This window comes from Myotis nattereri, assembly GCF_964212035.1.
Source record: "Myotis nattereri genome assembly, chromosome: 2".
NCBI classification, from domain to species: domain Eukaryota; kingdom Metazoa; phylum Chordata; class Mammalia; order Chiroptera; family Vespertilionidae; genus Myotis; species Myotis nattereri.
The window spans coordinates 58,003,736-58,022,890 of NC_138076.1; the positions used below are offsets into that span (position 1 = coordinate 58,003,736).

The 19,155-nt window shown below is 43.3% G+C and overlaps 1 protein-coding gene across 2 annotated transcripts in view; it reads right to left on the reverse strand.

The window, feature by feature from the left end:
- Positions 1-982: 982 nt before the first annotated feature.
- SLAIN1 (SLAIN motif family member 1) overlaps positions 983-19,155 on the reverse strand; it is a gene marked incomplete at its 5' end in the record, with an annotated part of 57,120 nt that continues 38,947 nt past the window's right edge. For both annotated transcript variants that reach the window (XM_081083307.1, XM_081083306.1), the window contains 4 exons: positions 983-3,116; positions 5,199-5,481; positions 10,031-10,186; positions 16,419-16,760. In XM_081083307.1, coding sequence (XP_080939433.1) covers positions 3,041-3,116; positions 5,199-5,481; positions 10,031-10,186; positions 16,419-16,760 — 857 coding nt within the window. In that variant the 3' untranslated portion in view covers positions 983-3,040. The remainder of the gene's footprint in view (positions 3,117-5,198; positions 5,482-10,030; positions 10,187-16,418; positions 16,761-19,155) is intronic.

Here is a 19,155-nt window from a genome sequence, read left to right on the forward strand (position 1 = left end):
TTAAAATTTATTGTTGAACGTATTTCAGATGTCCCCTTTTTTTCTCCAGTGAACCCCTCCACCCCATATTCACCCCCACCCCCAGGCCCTGTTGTCTGTGTCCATGGGTTATGCATATAAGTTCTTTGGTTAATCTCTTCCTGCCATCCCTCATGCCCCCCTTTCCTCTCAGATTCATCAATCTGTTCCATGTCTCTGGATCTGTTTTGCTCATCAGTCTATTCATTAGATTCCACATATAAGTGAGATCATGTGATACTTATCTTTCTCTGACTGGCTTATTTCACTTGACATCTGCTATCATTTCTCTTTCATTTCTGATTTTATTTGGGCCCTCTTTTTTTCTTGACAAATCTGGATAAAGTTTTATCAATTTTGGTTATCTTATCAAAGAACCAGCTCTTGGTTCCATTGATTTCTTCTATTGTTGTTGGGTTGGGGTGTTTTTTTTTTTACTCTATTTCATTTATTTGTTCTGATCTTTGTTATTTCCTTCCTTCTACTCACTTTGGACTGTCTTTGTTCTTTTTATAGTTCCCTTAAGTATTAGATTATTTACTTGATATTTTTCTTGTTTCTAGAGGTAGACCTGTATTGCTCCAAATTTCACCTAGAGGGCTGATTTAGTAGATCTGGGGAGGGCTTGCGAACCTGCATTTCTAGTAAATTCCCAGGAGAGGCTGATGCTGATGTGGGGATCACACTTTGAAAACCACTACCCTAAGGCATCCGTTGTATGCAACCTTTTAAATTCTCTCCTATGCACCTAGAATAATTGTTAAGTATGAACCTAGGGAGAGTTGTGACAATAGGTAAAAGAGGCCATGAAAGCTTCAGGACTCAGTTTGTCTCTTTGGCTCCAAGTCTTTGTCCAGGTGTCAACTCCTTAATGAGAGCTGCCCCGAGGACTCCACTTATTAGTGTGATCTCTCCCCATCTCCAGATTCTCAACTCCTCTTACTTTGACCTTTTCTCTTTCTCTCCCATAGCACTTAGGCCCTAACATACTGTGATTCACTTACTTGTTTATGGTTTACTGTCTCTCCACCCAATGAGACTATAAAGTCTAAAATGCAGGGATTTTTTGTTTTTGATTCCAAGGGCTGAACAGACTTTTTTTAAAAAATATAAATGAAACCTGTGAATTGAAAATGAATTGGATCCTTTAACTTCCTCAGCAGAATATAAACTCATTTAAAAAATGTACTAACTTAACTACACGTGTTCATAGGAAGAGAGCATTGTGGGGAAAACAGAGTTTTGAGACTGGGAACACCTGGGTTCAGAAGCCAACTTCACCATTTCCTGGCTGATATGTACACAAGGTTAATGTCACATCTCTAGGGCTCAGTGCCTATACTTTTAAACTTGTGACAACATTGATGATTATTAGAATTAGACAAATGTATACAAAATATCTAGCACAGTCTTGTCACTAAAGAAGTGCTTACTGCATACCACTTCCCCCTTGACACCGCTCCTCCTCCAGCTCACACTTCACTTAGAGTACAGGCTACTTTAAAGCCAGTCTTTTAATTTTGGATAGAATTCTATCTAAAGGCACATTTAAAAAAAAAAATTTCCAAGGACTTTAAGCAGAACTCTATTTTTAAACATTAAAACCTTTTCATCACCTTTCCATAACTGTACCTTCAGATGAAAAGTCTTCCAACAACTATCAAATATAATGTAGAATAACGATAATATTTTGCTGATACTGAGAAAGTATTTCAAGTTCAATCCCCACAAAGTATTAAAATCTCCCCTGGTCATGTTCATCCATAAATGTGTTTCTGGGCAACAGCCTACTTGAGTTTTCTAGTAGCCCTTCTAAATAGGACTAAAACTAAACCTTACAAGTATTTTAGAGAAGGAAATAATTTTTACAAATGTGGATATTCTATCTACCTGCTTTAGCTATAAATGCCCTGCATGAGAACGTAGCAACAATGACCACATTCACGACTGTGATGAGATATATATATGGTATGCATACATTTATGCTGCACATTCATACATGACCTGATATTGCTGAAATAGTCTTTATTTCTGAACATTCCAAAACAGCAGTGTACACAGTAACAAATATTAAGTCATATACCATAAGAAAAGCATTCATTAGTGCAAATGGGTTTTGTAAAAGGTCTATCAAAAAGATTTATTTGCTTTAAAATGCATTCATTTCCAGAAGCATTGTTAATAAAACATTACAGTTTCATCCTCTGTAATAAAGTATTGAAAATCGGTGGTGGTATAGTAGCAAACATTGCCGGTATTAAGCGCAATGAGCTTGTGATGCCTTTATAAATATGAAACCCATGTGTGACAATAAATTAACAATGAAAAAGACGAGACCATTTAACTTGCTGTCTGGCTACCTCCTTGCAATGCTTCAGATTACACAGTGCTCATTCAACACAAAATTATGTCTCTGAAACTGTTTGGTGGATTTTTGCTGATATATCCTCAGAGTTAAAAAAATAGTCCCTTACCACAAAAATATTTTTATGGCACAAAGTTTAAGTTGTTCCATAGTGGTTCACATAGGTGTAAAAAGAAATAGGCACAAAAAAATAAAATTCCTGTAAACTATAAAAAAGTAAATTTCAAAGCATACATTGATCAAACATATTTGTAAATATGTAATGTATTAAAACACAGAACATGTACTGGGAAGATGTTTAGAACACGTAAGTAAATTGAACAAGTTACTTTAAAAACTCATATGGCAAAGAAAGCATTAATGATACATCTCAGTTCTCTCAAAAAGTGTTCAGGTACGTAGCAGTTCTACAAAAACTTTCTAGATCTAAGTGTCGCAATACTGCAACCATGGATTTGAGAATGCTGCAGTATCTCAGGCAAATGTTTAAGTGCAATAATTAGTCTCTGGCGATTGGTTCACTGAAAAACAATGCAGTAAGTACGTTAAAATGCAAAAGGGAAAGAATATCCTGACATCCACTGTTACCCAGCCAGCTAGGTAATACAGCCCTCATTTCCACTTCTTTCCCATTCCTCGAGGGTACGTAAAACTGCGTCAGTAGCAGCCATCTCTCCAGTTTCCGTCCCTCAGAGTGCTGAGTGAGGACAGAGGCTTTGGAGGCTGAAGGAAACTGTAAAGGTGAGAAAAAGGAAACAGTGTTAATAACCCTGCGGGTCACCCTAGCCGCTCTGGCTCACTGAATAGAGCGTCGACCTGTAAACTGAAGGGTCCCAGCTTCAATTCCTGGTCAAGGGCACATGCTCAGGTTGCGGGCTCATCCCCACTAGGGGGCGTGCAAGGGGCAGCCAATCAATGATTCTCTCTCATCATTGATGTTTCTATCTCTCCCCCTCCCTTCCTCTCTGAAATCAATAAAAATATATTATATATATATATAAAAATAATCCTATGGGTCACGTTGCTTCCTTTCATCAGCTCCTCCAGTCCTGACAACCTGTTGGCACTTCCCCAAGTGAGTCTTGTGTTCAACACACTGGAGCTTTGCAACATGCGCATCTGCTAGAAACCCAGTGCTCACCACAGTGCTATGTACTCTGCGTGGGCATGAGAAAAAAAATGATCAATACCCTTAATGTATAAAACACACTTTAATCAGAAAGAAAAAGGTAAACTCAATAGAAAAAAAAATGGCCCCAGAACAAACAGTTATTTCATTGATTATAAACAGCAAATTAACATAAATTTTTAAAGCATGCTTTTATTGACTTTTTATAGAGAGAGGGAGAGGGGGAAAGAAACATCGATGGGGTACCTCCCATATGCACCCCAATCAGAGACCCACAACCTGGGAATAGAACCGAGACCTTTTGGTGCATGGGATGACACTCAACCAACTGAGCCACACTGGCCAGAGCATAACATGAAGAAATTTTAAACCTTATGGATAATCAAACATTTTCCTTTCAGATTGGCAAAGAATTAATTCCCAGTGTTTTCCAGTTTGGGAAAACAGACCCTCACAAATAGTCTGGTAGTGACAACCTTCCCAGGAAGCTAGGTTGGAGACAAATAGATGGTCCTATTTACCTATACAGTATGTGTCAAATAACCTATGTATGTTCTATTCAGCCATAATCACAACACAGCTCTGCATTTACTGGGGGAGAATTTATTTAACAAATATACACCAACGTTATTGCTATCTGGGTAGTAGGATTCTAAATCAGACTTTATTTTCTGTGTTTTTCAATAGTTTCTGATCTGAACACCTATTACTTCTAATCAGAAAATAAAAAAGCAAAACTATTTACACATACCAGTGCATAAAGAAAAGTTACTTGTTTCCACACCCCTTTCAAATATTTACTGATTCCCTCCCTCTCCTCCTTCATATATTCTTTTCTTATAAAGTTGTTTACATTTACTGCCTCCACTGTTTCATCTTCCAAGCTCTCCTCAACACACTTTTACAGAAATTTTTAACCATAAAACACTCCAGGATATCTAAGTTCCAGAAGGGTACCTCATGACTATGAGCTCATCTAAAGTGTGTCCTGCAAGGAATCTAGAATTGTGGAGTGGGAGGACTGTTACCTGGACCACAATGAACTTACATAAGCTAACAAAACCCACTAATTATCACTAAGATGTTTTTTTAACCATGCATGTGATGGGAAGGTATATGTGTGCACATGCATGTGTGCCTAATACAGTTGGGCTCATTTTGATAGGAAAATTGATTCATAAAACATTTGCAATCCTACTCTGTGCTGGACAAACCGCTTGCCATTAGGGACATATAGCAATGAAGCAAAGATCAACTACCCCCCTTCAGGAGGCCTGCATTCTAGTGAGGAGAGTCAGACCACATTATAAACTAATAAATGGAGTAGGAGAAGAAGGGAGAGAGAGGGAGGAGGCCCTGCAAATAACTTCAAGGAAGGCAAATGCAAGAGTTCTGGAGGTGGAGCTTTCCTGGTAAATTAAAGCAAACAGGGCATCAGGGTGAAGTGTTGAGGAAGAAAGAAGATGAGATCAGAGAGAGGAAGACTTGACCACACAGGGACACCCACACCCATCACTTTCCAGAGGGAGGGGACAAAAGTCAGGCCAAAAAGGGTAGCATGGCCTACTATTAGGGTTAGACCGAGGCCAAGAAAAAGGCAAGATGGTGGCAGGAGCAGCTTCTGATTTAAAACTGCAAATGAAGTAATGTAGACACACTGCTGACATTGGGGACGAAGACTCTTACCTTCTGACAGGTTGTGCAATTTTGCTACGAGGCAGGTTACTCCCATTTATTGCCAGTGAAGGTCTTGGAAGTGCACTGCGGCCCATGATCCCAGAAGTGGTAGCTTTGTTTGGTGTGGGGATTCCAGTGTTGGAATATAATTGTAAGCCATTGGATAAAGGCGTGTTAGTGCTGCCTTGAACAGTTGGGCTCACATAGGCTGTGGCTTTAAGAGGCTGTCGGACAGACACAGGGAAATGACCCACACTGTGGATTCTGTGTTGAAGCTGTCCTGGTGATGGAACTAGAAGAGAAAATGATGTTCATATGAGACAAAATTTCTATCACTATCCAACTTCAGAAATGTTATATTTTTTAAAAGCCTATATTGTCTGAAAGATATATGTATATATAAAATGGAACTTTTAATATGTCTATATAAAATGGAATTTTTAATACATTATATATAATTGTACTGCATTATACAATGTTGCCAATTGACAGAAGACTCTGTTAGTATTGGAAAATCTAATCGTTGACTTTTTAGAGAAACATTGATTTGTTGTTCCACTTATTTATGCATTCATTGGTTGATTCTTGTCCTGACAAAGGAATCGAGCCTGCAACTGAGCTACCCAGCCAGGACTAGAAAATTCTAATTCTTGACAAGAAAGTCTTGTATTTTATCAATCAGCAACATTTTTGAGTGCCTAACTATATTATATTACTACTAGAGGCTCAGTGCACAAAATTCATGCATGGGTAGGGTCCCTAGGCCTGGCCAGCGATCAGGGCTGATAGGGGCCTTCTGGCTGCTGGCTGGGGCCTCCCTTCATTCCACACTGCCCCCTAGTGGTCAGTGCATGTCACAGCGAGTGATTAAACTCCCATTCTCCCGGTCATACTCCCAAGGGGACACTTTGCATATTAGCCTTTTATATGGAGAGAATAATATCCTATATAATAAAAGAGAAAAATGGTAATTAGCGTACGACTGCTACCCTTCCCATTGGCTAATCAGGGTGATATGCAAATTAACTGCCAGCCAAGATGGCGGCTGGCAGCCAGGCAGCTGGAAGCAAACATGAGGCTTGCTTGCTTCAGTGACGGAGGACTCCAACGTTCCCCGCCAGCCTTGCCGGCCTCTGAGCTTGCAGTTTGAAACATTGTAACAAATACAGAAGCTAAACAAAACGCCAGAAACCAGCTTTCAGCCAGCTCGGGATCTCAGAGCTGGAGTTGATACTGTGTTTCGATTGTAGAACCCAAACAAACCAGATACCTGCTTTCAGCAGCAAGGCCTAAGAGCAGAGCTAAAGCTGGCCCAGAATAAAAAAGAAAAAAGAAAAAAAGGAGCAGTTGGGAGCTTCAGTCACCCGCCAGCCTGAAAACAGCCCTCAGCCCCTCACCCAGACTGGCCAGGCACCCCAGTGGGGACCCCCACCCTGAAGGGTGTGTGACCAGCTGCAAACAGCCCTCATCCCCTCACCCAGACTGGCCAGGCACCCCAGTGGGGACCCCCACCCTGAAGGGTGTGTGACCAGCTGCAAACAGCCATCATCCCCTCACCCAGACTGGCCAGGCACCCCAGTGGGGACCCCCACCCTGATCCAGGACACGCTTCAGGGCAAACCAGCCGGCCCCCACCCATGCACCAGGCCTCTAACCTATATAGTACAAGGGTAATATGCCTCCCAGCACCGGGATCAGCGGAGCTGCGAGGCCTCCCAGCACCAGGATCAGTGGAGCCGAGAGGCCTCCCGGCACCGGGATCAACGTGACACGGGGCAGTGCCCAAACTCCCTGATCGCCCTGCGGCTCTGTGTGTGACAGGGGGTGGGGCCACAACCTCCCTATCCGCCCTGCTCTGTTCGTGACAGGGGAAGGCGCCCCAACCCCCTGATCAGCCCTGCTCTGTGTGTGACAGGGTAGAGCCATAACCTCCCCATCAGCCCTGCCCTGAGTGTGACAGTGGTGGCGCCCCAACCCCCTGATCGGCCCTGCTCTGTGGTTGATAGAGGGCGGTGCCCCAACCCCCTGATTGGCCCTGCTCTGTGCGTGACAGGGTACAGAGCCCCAACCCCGATTGGCCCTGCTCTGTGCGTGACAGGGGGTGGCGCCGCAACCTCCCCATCGACCCTGCCTTGAGTGTGACAGGGGGCGGTGCCCCAACCCCCAATCGGCCCTACCCTGAGAGTGACTGAGGGTGGCATCGCAATCTCCCAATCCGCCCTGCTCTGTGCATGACAGGGGGCGGCGCCCCAACTCCCCAATCAGCCCTGCTCTGAGCCCAACCAGGGGCTGCACCTAGGAATTGGGCCTGCCCTCTGCCACCCGGAAGCAGGCCTAAGCCAGCAGGTCGTTATCTCCCGAGGGGTCCCAGACTGCGAGAGGGCATAGGCCAGGCTGAGGGACCCCCCTTCCCCCCCGAGTGCACAAATTTTTGTGCACCGGGCCTCTAGTATATATATAAAAGCCACGTGACCAGAAAGCCAAATGACCAGAACAGCCAGTAGCTTTGACGTGAACTGTGGCCCCAAGCCAGCAGGGCATTATCTCCCGAGGGGTCCCAGATTGCGAGACGGCACTGGCCGCCACTGCCACACTCAGGGCAGGGCCGATGGGGAGGTTATGGCTCTACCCCGTCACACACAGAGCAGGGCCCGTGGGGGGGGGGGGTGTTGGGGTGCCGCACCCCGTCACATACAGAGCAGGGCTGATTTTTGTGCACCGGGCCTCTAGTGTTATTATATTCTAAGAATAACCTCCTTTTCTTTAACAATTTTAAGTTCTCACAGGACAATTTCTTCCTTGCTTGGAAGACATTAGAATTTCTTGATTGTTACTTTGAGGAGGATTTCATGAAAATACAAGGGATAATTTAGCTGTTATTATAGAAAGGAAGACAGAGGTGGCATCAGTAAGTAAAAAGTACAGCTGATTACAGATATACTTCCTAAACAGTTTTCATCATAACATTTACAGTTTGTGGGGAGAATAAGTGAGTTACTCTATATGAAGCCTTACAAGGCATCTGGCATGTCATAACCACTACGTGAGTGCTAGCTATTATTACCTTGATAAGGACAGCAAAATCTATAAAATGAAAAACTTCTCAGAGTAAGACTCTTAAAAGCTTCACTAATGTACTGGCCCAACAGTGCATATCATTTCACATTAAGAAACTGAACTGTTCGGCAGAAATTTTTTTAGTTTTATAATTCTTTTCTCCAATGGAAAACTGAATCACAAATTTAACGGAAATTTATGCACATAACTCTGCCTGTTGTTTGCTAACTTTTCCAGCCTTTGCTGCCTCGTACTTAACGTTCAGTTAAACAGGGACATACCCTATTTTCTAAAACATTTTAGCTGATTTTGAACTTAAGCATAGAATATAAAATATCTTTTTGAAATAAAAATAGGATGGGAGCAAAAGAAAATGTCTATAAAATTTTACTTGATGCTAGAGGCCCAGTGCACGAAATTCATGCATGGGGGTAGGGGGTCCCTCAGCCCGGCCTGTACCCTCACAATCTGGGACACCTTAGGGGATGTTTGACTGCTGGTTTGGGCCTAATCCCTCCTAAATCGGCAGTTGGACATCCCTCTCGCAATCCGGGAACGCTGGCTCCTAACCACTCACCTACCTGCCTGCCTCATCACCCCTAACCACTCTGCCTGCCTGCCTCATTGCCCCTAACCACTTGCCTGCCTGCTTGATCACCCCTAACCACTCTGCCTGCCTGATCACCTCTAATCCCTCTGCCTGTCTGCCTGATTGCCCCTAACTGCTTGCCTGCCTGCCCGATCGCCCCAATCACTCACCTGCCTGTCTGATTGCCCCTAATTGCTCACCTGCCTGCCCGATCACCCCAATCACTCACCTGCCTGCCTGATCACCCCTAATCACCTCTGCCTCAGCCCCCACACTTCATCTGGAAGGACGTCCAGAATGACATCTGGTAGGTCATTCGGTTGTCCGGTCTAATTAGCATATTACGCTTTTATTATTATAGATCTCTTGAAAATGTTTTCTTAAATTAGTTTTTCTCAAGTATATAGTAGGTGAATTCTATATCCAGGAGTGCTGATGTATGTGTACAGTAGTCAAATTCAATAAAAAATAAGGTCTATGTAAAATTCTGCTATGGTTTTGTTCCCATCGAGTTTTGGGGACACCGTAATCTTTTGTTGGTTGACAAATCATCTCCAGGCCTCCAGGTTTGGACATATCAATACTATGGCTGAGTCTGTTTCCCAGGGTCAGGTTCAGACTTAACCCCAACTGCATGTATAGATCACATGAGCAGGAAAGGAGGTGTGGGGGCCTGGAACCACGACATCCCCACAAAAAGTAAAAATATGAACACCAGACTGAACACTCATTACTCTGTTTGTTGCTGTATAAAACACAGAATGACAGACTGTGGTAAGATGAAATGGAGTAGACAAATAATAAAACTTCATTTTGGGGGGAAAAAGCTGTGGGGTATTAAAAAACAACACAAAAGTAACAGCTAACAGAAGTGGTGTGCTTTCTTCAGAGTAAAGGTATCAAGTAGACAGAAAGAGGCAGATCTATAAAGAAAACAGATTTTGTGTGATAATTAATCACCATTTAGTGCTTCTGCTGCTATCCTTGGATATGAAGGATTACATATAACTTACTATGTAATTGGTAACATAGGCACTGATGAAAATACTACTCAATTTTAATGGTGGGGGGAAAAAGTTACAAGACGAGAAAATTGTTCCTGAGAGGAAAAAGAAGAAATGGAAGAGTAAGATATTTGCTTAATGGTGTTATGATTAACTAAAAATTACAAAAAATTAAGAACTGATATACTTACTACAAGACTGTATTCTTGAAAGCCCATTTCCAGCTCCGTGCAAGCTTGAGTCAAAGCTCTGACTATTCCGCACGGTGACTGGAGAACTCACATTGCTACTAACGCCCATTGTGCTTGGCATCCGAGCTAGATTAGGCATACTTCTTCGGAGCTTGTCTAGAAGAGAAAAAATTTTTACTGAGTTAAAAATCACAAACTTTACACCTACTAAATACTAGTTTTCAAAAGTAAGTACACATATAAATCATATTTTGTTCAAAAATAAAATTATCATGTTCATTATGAATTATAAAAAGCTAATGGAATTAACCTCCTGTATAGGAATACACACTCAACGTCTCCAGAAAGGTTGCACCAAATAGACTGCTAAAAGAACATGAGTTCTATAAAAAGTAGGAATTAGTCAAGCCCTGCTGGTTTGGCTCAGTGGGTAGAGCATTGGCCTGCAGACTCAGGGTCCCAGGTTCAATTCCAGTCAAGGGCACATGCTCGGGTTGCGGACTTAATACCCAGTGAGGAGCATGCAGGAGTCAGCTGGTCAGTGATTCTCTCTCATCATTGCTGTTTCTCTCTCTCCCTCTCTCTTCCTCTCTGAAATCAATAAAAAAAAAAAGAAGGGATTAGTCAATTATATATTTGTTCACATATGTGAAGTGAATAAAACTGTATCAAAGTGAGGTTAGAAAATAATCTTATAGCCATTCAGCTTTAAAAACATACTAGAAATTGTTACATTTTAATGAAAACCTAGAAGAGTGAAAACCAGCACTGGATCTTTTGCTAGCATATCAAAATAGAAGAAATTATTAAAATTCAAACTTGAGATGTTTTGAGAAATCCACTAATCACATCAACATGACCATATAACTTCTAAAAAGTTTTAATTATCAAGAGCATGCCACCAAACCTTTGGGGGCTTGAAAAAGAACATGCTTCCATTCCCTTCTCCTTGCCATGTACATCTGCTGCCGCTTAGGGGCAGCGGGAGGCAGACACGGGTCTCGGTGTTGCTGAGAAGCTTCAAACTGCAACTCCACAAGTTAGTTTTCTCTTTAATAATAACCGCCCCCCAAAACACACACACACACACACACACACACACACACACACACACAAAACAAACAAACAAACAAAAAAAACCCACAACACAACCACTAACATATATCAGGTCACTTGAGCTTAGAAAAGAAAGGATATCCTATATAATAAAAATGTAATATTCAAATCAACCAAACAGCGTAACGACCAGTTGGCGAGGGGCGTGGCCAGCGAGCAGGCAGTGCCAGGCCAGCCAAGGCACATGCCAGTGGGCAGAGAGAAGGAATTGCGATGGGGTAGGGTGGCGCGACCAGTAGTGGCAGAGGGGTGACTGGCAGGGGCTGGCGCCATCCCTTGATCGCCCCGTCCGATCACCTCCCGCAGGAGGAGGCCGGCAGGGTGGCGGCAGTAGCGGGAGTGATGGGGGTAGCGCCTTCCCCTGATCACCCCTCCTGTTGCCTCCCCCAGAGGGAGGCCAGGCGGCAGCAGCACAGTGACGAGGGGCAATGCCGTCCCCTGACTGGCTGGCCCAGTTGCCTCCTGCAGAGGGAGGCCAGACTGCGGCTTAGGCCCGCGCCCCATGCGAAGCAGGCCTAAGCCATCAGGAGGACATTGCGAGAACTCCCGGACTGTGAGAGGGTGCAGGCTGGGCTGAGGCGTGCCCCCCCCCGCCCCCCCCCTCCCCCCGGCCCCCAGTGCACGAATTTTCATGCACTGGGCCTTTAGTGTTTAAATACTAAGCCAAAACTCATTTAAGTACAAAACTGGATTCATTTCCTTCTGCTTCACACAGGGCCTTTCCACATTACTTGGATCTGTTGATTGTAAGCCCTGTCTGGAAAGTCACCTAATCCAGAAATCTGGAGAATCTCCTAAGATTTGCCTCCCTTCTTCACCCTTGATTCCAAGTCCTAAAAAGTCTGTCTCATAAATATTTAATGAATCTGCATTACCATCACCTGGTTTGGACCTCTTATCACTGTTTTGTTTTTTTAATCCTCACTGTAGGATATGATTTTTGAACATCTTAATGACTAGCATGAAAAGTGAGTCTCTATCAATACAAGATTAAATTACTTTGACTAAGCAGCAGAGAGGTACAGGGAAATAATTACATGTTATTATTTAGAAAATGAATTGAGTTTCATGTTTATTAATTTTTCAACTCTTTATTCTAAAAGTTTTCATATATATACACATATATAGTGTTGTAAAGTATCAAAAACGTCTGTTATGTTTTTCATCTAGATGTAGTTTTCATTTTGCCACATTTACTAGTAATTCATCTTCATATATTATGTATATTCTTACCATTTGCAACAGCATGGATGGAACTGGAGAGCATTATGCTAAGCTAAATAAGCCAGTCAGAGAAAGATAAATACCACATGATCTCACTCATTTGTAGAACATAATGAACAACATAAAGTGATGAACAAAAAAAGATCCAGAGACAGAGAAGCATCGAAGAGACCTTTAAACCTTAGAGTGATGGTAGGGAAGGGTGGTGGTAAGGGGGAGAGATCAACCAAAGGACTTGTATGCATGCATATAAGCATAACCAACGGACACATACACATACACCAGGAGAGTGAGGACATGGGGGGGGGGGGCAATCAGGGGATAAGGACACATATGTAATACCTTAATCAGTAAAGAAAAAAAAGAATCAACCAATGAATACGTAAATAAGAAGAACAAATCAATGCTCCTCTCTCTCTCTCTCTCTCTCTCTCTCTCTCTCTCTCTCTCTCTCTCTCTCTCCATGTCCCCCACTCCTCTTCCCTCCTCAAATCAATTTTTTTAAAGAAGTAAGGATTTATTAAGAAGATGGTCCCATGCCCAGAGTCACATGAGCTACTGTTGACTCCCGATGGCTTCCAGGAAATGGATTATTCAGGGAAAATCATTAGTCATGGTGACTAATGGAGTTTGGGTCGTGGTTTCCACTGATGGGCTGGCACTAGGGTAGGGATAGTTGATCATTGCAACTGGTCCTGATGTCAGCTATGGCACCGCTTTGTCTGGTTTCACAAGGATGCAGTCAGTGGGGTAGTTCGGGAGCTGAAACACAACTAGCTGTTATCTCTAGTTTGACCAGAACTCTAAACCTGTGGTCAACAGACCCAAGACTTTATTCCTAGGATTATTGGAGGCTGACCAGAACCTCATGGTCCTGAGGGCTTAATGATTAATTAAGCAAGGGAGTGAGAGGTGGGTGAGTCTGGGCACTAGGTGAGGCCAGTTTGAGTCAAAGGAAAAAAAATCAAAATAAAGGGCAGATGAAAGAAAATGAGGTTCCTGTGTGGTTACACTTTAAAACTCAAGGAATCAAAAATAATGTTCTATCTTCACAAGAAACCAGCAATTTATCCTCAAGGACTAAGATGCAGTAGGAAGCTGGATGCACAGACCAAGGCAAGATTTCACATGAGTTTTCTCATAGGAAAGGAGTGGCAAGACTCGCCACTCTGCAATAAAGACTAAAGAGTCAGGGGATAAAGAAAAGACTCGGTTACCACCAGTCAGTGGGGCCCAGGGAGATCCTCTGGCTAAGAGTGATTATGTCATCACGCTACCAATAACCCTGCGGTGTCCTACAAATCAATAAACATTCTGCAAGATTTAGTCATGTTTCCTATCTGGTAAATTACTCTACAAAGGCTTATTTCAATCCTATGATCCCTAGAAATATTCCAATAACTCTTAAGAGCCACCTCTTTTGAACCTAGACCATGTAGGAACTATAGAAGCAATAAATGTAAATAACGTATTTCCAGTTTATTTTTTATTATTTTTAATGCATCAATGATTTAACAATTATTTTCTCCTATCTATATTATTTTGGTATTTTAGAAAAATATTTGATGGATTAATTTCAATGTTACCATTCTCATTTCACAATTGGGTTCCAAAAATATTCCATGGTAACACATGAAGGTTCTGATACTGTATCCCCTTTTCCTTTGTAGGAAATCAGACCCTTTAGGAACCACAGCCGGACGCGGAGCTGAGTCACACAGCACAGGTTCGGGGAAACCTAATCCTGCACATAACGGGGTTTAACGTAAGTCAAAACCACTTTTCCAAGGTGAGACAATGATCCCATTTGACAATACTAATCAAGATACAGAGCCAACATCTGCTAGACAACTAGGATATGACGTTCTCCGACACCTGACAAAAAAATCTTCAGAGAAACAACACAAGGTGCCCTCCCCCTCAATTGTAAAATAAGGCTATGACTTTCATTAAGCATATGGCATATACTGTCTTTCTGATACTATTAGCTTTCATAATCTAGCCACTATGACACTCTTTGGCTGCCACTGTTTTCTTTTAAATCTGAAAGTACAAAACAGTGAAATTATGACTAAAATTTTCAGTATTTTCAAATTCTCTCTCAATTAGCATTAATGATATAAGTACACAGAAAGAAAGGGTAAAAAGTAAAAACATGGTAACAAATGACCCAAAAATAATTTGTACTAGAGGCCCAGTGCACGAATTCATGCATGGGTGGGGTCCCTCGGCCTGGCCAGCGATTGGGGCCACTGGGGCTGTGAGAGGTTGGCCGGCTAGGGTGGGGCTGGGGGAGGTTGGCTGTGAGTGCGCACTGACCACCAGGGGGCAACTCCCGCATTGAGCATCCCCTGGTGGTCAGTGCACATCACAGCGACCGGTCACTCTGTTGCTTATGCTTTTATATATATAGATTTGGCTTTGCAATATTATAAAATTACCTACTCGAGCACTTCTGGCTTCAGCTTTGAGAAATGGTGCTTTATAATTAAACTAGAGGCCTGGTGCATGAAATTCTGCATGGGAGTGGGGGTCCCTTAGCCTGGCCTCTCCAATCCGGGACCCCTCGTGGGATGTCCAACTGCCTCTCACAATCTGGGACCGCTGGCTCCTAACCACTCGCCTGCCTGCCTGCCTGCCTGATCACCCCTAACTGCTCCCCTGCTGGCCTGATCGCCCCTAACCACCTCTGCCTCGCCCCACACTAGGGACCTAGGATTCCCTCCTCTGGCCAGTCACAGGCACCTGGGACCCGGGCTTCCCTCCCTCTGACCAACTGCAGACACCCAGGACCCAGGCCAGCTTTGCCTAGGCCGGCCGCAGCCGCAGGTGCCCAGGACTGCGGGGCGGGCGGCTTGTCCCTCTCCCAGGCCACAGCCTGGCTGGTCCCCATTCCTTTCTCATGAGCTCATTTGTGCCTGGCTGGTCCCCATTCCTCTCTCATGAGCTCATTTGTGCCTGGCTGGTCCCCATTCCTCTCTCCCCAGTGTTGAGTGTCTGAGCCATTGTGATGGCGTGAGGGCATGACGACCAGTTGCATACTGGCTCTTTATTATAGAGGATGCTATACCTGTATAAATATGGTTTGTTTCTTCATAGTACATGGACCTGTGTGTGAGTGATCATTAGTACAAAAAAACATACCAGGCTTGCAACATTACAGTTGTTCTCCCTATAATTTGTTGGAAGTCAAGGAGTGTAACTCCTGAGAGTGGATAAGGAAGACAAATGAAGAGGCAGACAGAAAACTCACGAGAATGACACATATTTCAACCCACCACGTTAACATTAGGGCTAGTCAGCTTCCATTACCATGCCAAAGATTAGCCTCCATTTTCCTCCTGCTACCCGGATCCTAATTCCAGATGTCAGGATCAGAGGCAAAGACATAGCCCAACTTCCCCTTAACCTGGACGTGACAAGCAGCATCCTCTCCAAGCATCATCGTGCACTCACCATCCACCGCTCTGAGCTAGGAACAGGCAGGAAGAGGCTGGGGTTGTGGGAAAGGTGAGAAAGGGTAGCTCTGTGCCTCGGCTCCGTGGAGATCCACCACGAGCTCACCTGGCACAGCCTGCCCAACCCACAGCTGAACTGGCAACAGCAAAAAGATGCCCCCATGTATGGCCCATCTGTGCCAGCTACAATGCGGTGGTGTTCCTGAAGCCTTGGGTCAGCCGTGGGCAAACTACGGCCCGCATGAATAAAACTAAAAAAAAAAAGACCGTACCCTTTTATGTAATGATGTTTACTTTGAATTTATATTAGTTCACACAAACACTCCATCCATGCTTTTGTTCCGGCCCTCCGGTCCAGTTTAAGAACCCATTGTGGCCCTCGAGTCAAAAAGTTTGCCCACCCCTGCCCTAGGTTTATAAATCTGGGACATGTAATCAGAAGCCCGTCAATTACAGATTCGAATTTAGACCAAACTGATAAGGTCTTGATAATGTACTTAATAAATCTGGGAAATGTTTACCTATTATTTACATTGACTTTAAAACCATTTCTTGAACCCACCACATACCAAAAGGGCATCATAACTTACCTCCATTGGTCCTATTTGGTTGCTGATCTGGAGTTTGGGCTTGAGGTGAATAACACTGTTGCTGCTGGTAACTATTTGAAGGGAAATACTGGGAACTGGGGCTCCTCCTACATTCCCGAATGCTGGAGAAAGTCTGTGAATGGGGGATTCCTCTTTGGAAGGGTGAACATCTTGGAAGACGGGGCTGAGGTGGTGGCAAATGGTCAAATTCTTCCTCATCCTCTAAACTGAATCTATCATATTCTTGATCACTACATGTCCCTTTCTTTCCTGAACTCAGTGACACACTGGAACTGTGTCTTGACACGGATGCTGACGTGGAAGCATAATCTTGCCTGAGACCTAAAAAATAATAAGAAATAGTATTATCATTAACACATTTCAATCTAGCAAAAATTAAGTTCAAATATTAGAGGAAATTTTGTGCCAAATGATTCAGAGACCCATTATCGTGTTCTTAGTTTATTAAAATATTAGACTATTCTGTTTTGCAAAAAGATTGCCACAATTGCAGTGAAAATTAAATATAGTACCTACTGCTATAATTTATTAATCAATGTCTGTCAATTTCCCCTAATGATCCCTGCTGAGCTCCAGAGATACGTACTTAGGCTGCTTAGGAAATAGTATTCATCATCAATTGTTTGCTATGAGTTAGGCCATTAATCAAATCTCTGCCCAAGCAGGAACTCCTCCTGCTCCCCACTCCAATTCTCAAACCAGCGCAAAGTTCAAAATCTGTGGTACAAGTATGTATTTTCTAACAAGGCCGCCTCTTTCATTCTCTTTATTCTTTTCCAAAGCATAGTGACATTTCAATATCGCAATGGTTTGGGGTCATCCTAAATGATAACTACCTAAAAATAGTAAACTTTAAGTTTCTAGTTATTCATCTCATTGCCAAGACCACAATTTTTTTAAAAACAGTCTTTCCTTAACTACTTAACATCTGAAAACTGACATCTAATCTTTTAGCCATTTAGAATGTAGAGTTAGTGTTAGTTTACTGTTACTGAATAATGACCAAAAATAATCACTTTTCCATCAACATGTATCTTATTAAATTCTGCATGAGCATTACCATGTTTCTTATAGTAGCCTTGACTAATTCTGAAACCAGGAAATAGTTACGCTTAAATGATAGTTGGCTGTTTCTACTTATGTTGACCTGAAAAGATAACTGCAAAACAAGCCTAGCCAGGTTCTGTGATCTACATTGTATTGTGCCTTTTTCTGCCATAAATGTCCTTGAAGTGTTCACTCCCAGATTATTTATTGTAACTTTATTGCAGAACCAGGGATAAATTGTCCCATTGCCAATGATCTTCTCTTCCATAATTATTCTGAAAAGTATACCAATGCATTTAACTGATTTTTTTTTTATTGATAACTATAGACTCATATGAAGTTCTAAAGAAGTAAGACAGGATTCTCTTGTGCACTTTGCCCAGTTCTCCCAATGGTAACATTTTGCAAAATTATAGAATAACATGATGACCAGAACACTGGCAGTGACACAAAGCCATCTTAGGTGTTTCCGGGTCTACTCATGCATGCTTGTATGTGTTAGTATTAAGTTTTCTACTATTTTACTACCTGTAGGATCAAGTGCCTACCACCAGTGTCAAAATACTGACCAAACAGTTCCAAAACCCCCCAGAAATCCCTTGTGTTGCCCTTTTATAACCACATCCACCTTCCTCCTGAGATCCTACACCGTACCCCTAACCCTAGTAACCACTAAACTGCCCACTTTTAAGATTTTGTCATCCCAAAATGTTATATAAATGGAACTATCCTATCTAATAAAGAGGGAATATGCTAATTGACTCTCATGCTAATGCAAAGAAGGCGGCATCCACAGCCAATAAGGAGGGAATATGCTAATTAACTGTCCCGCCCTCAAAGATGGTAGCACCCACAGCCAATAAGGAGGGAGTATGCTGACTGCCACGCCCTCAAAGATGGTGGCACCCAGTCCCCTCAGCCCCGCTGGGGTGCCTGCCTCCAGAGTCCCCCAGTCCCCTCAGCCCCACCGGGGTGCCTGCCTCCAGAGTCCCCCAGTCCCCTCAGCACCCCAGCCGCCCAGGGCCACCCCAGGCTCAGGGAATCAGGGCCGGCTGAGGCTTGCGCTGATGGCAGTGGCAGTAGCAGAGATGTGATGGGGCATCGCCTTCCCCTGATCGCTGGGTCGCCTCTCGCCCCTGAGGGTTCCCAGACTGAGAGAGGGCAGGCCGGGCTGAGGAATCCCCCTCCTCCAGTGCATGAGTTTTCATGCACCGGGCCTCTAGTATAGCATACAACCTCTTGGGATGATCTTTTTTCACTGAGTGTAATTCCCTGTAGTTGATCCATGAGAGTGCATGAATCTATGGTTCATTCCTTTTTATTGGTGAATATTGCTCCAGGACATGCAGGTACCACTGTCCGATTAACAATTCCCCTACTGAGACATCTCAGTTCATTCCAGGTTTCGGCTTTTACAAACAGCTGCTGAGAATGTTCAGTACAGGTTTTTGTGTGAACACAAATTCCCACTGCTCTGTGATAAATGCCCTGAGTGAAACATGCTGGGCCTTGTGGAAATCATGGGTTTGGTTTTAAAGAAACTGTCAAACTGTTTCCACAGTGGCCATCCCAGCAATGGTCTCTGTGCCAGTGCATTTTGATCGGAACATGTCCTAACACCTTACGATGCTCATGAGAATGTGAGAAACCTTAACTGCTCCACCTACAA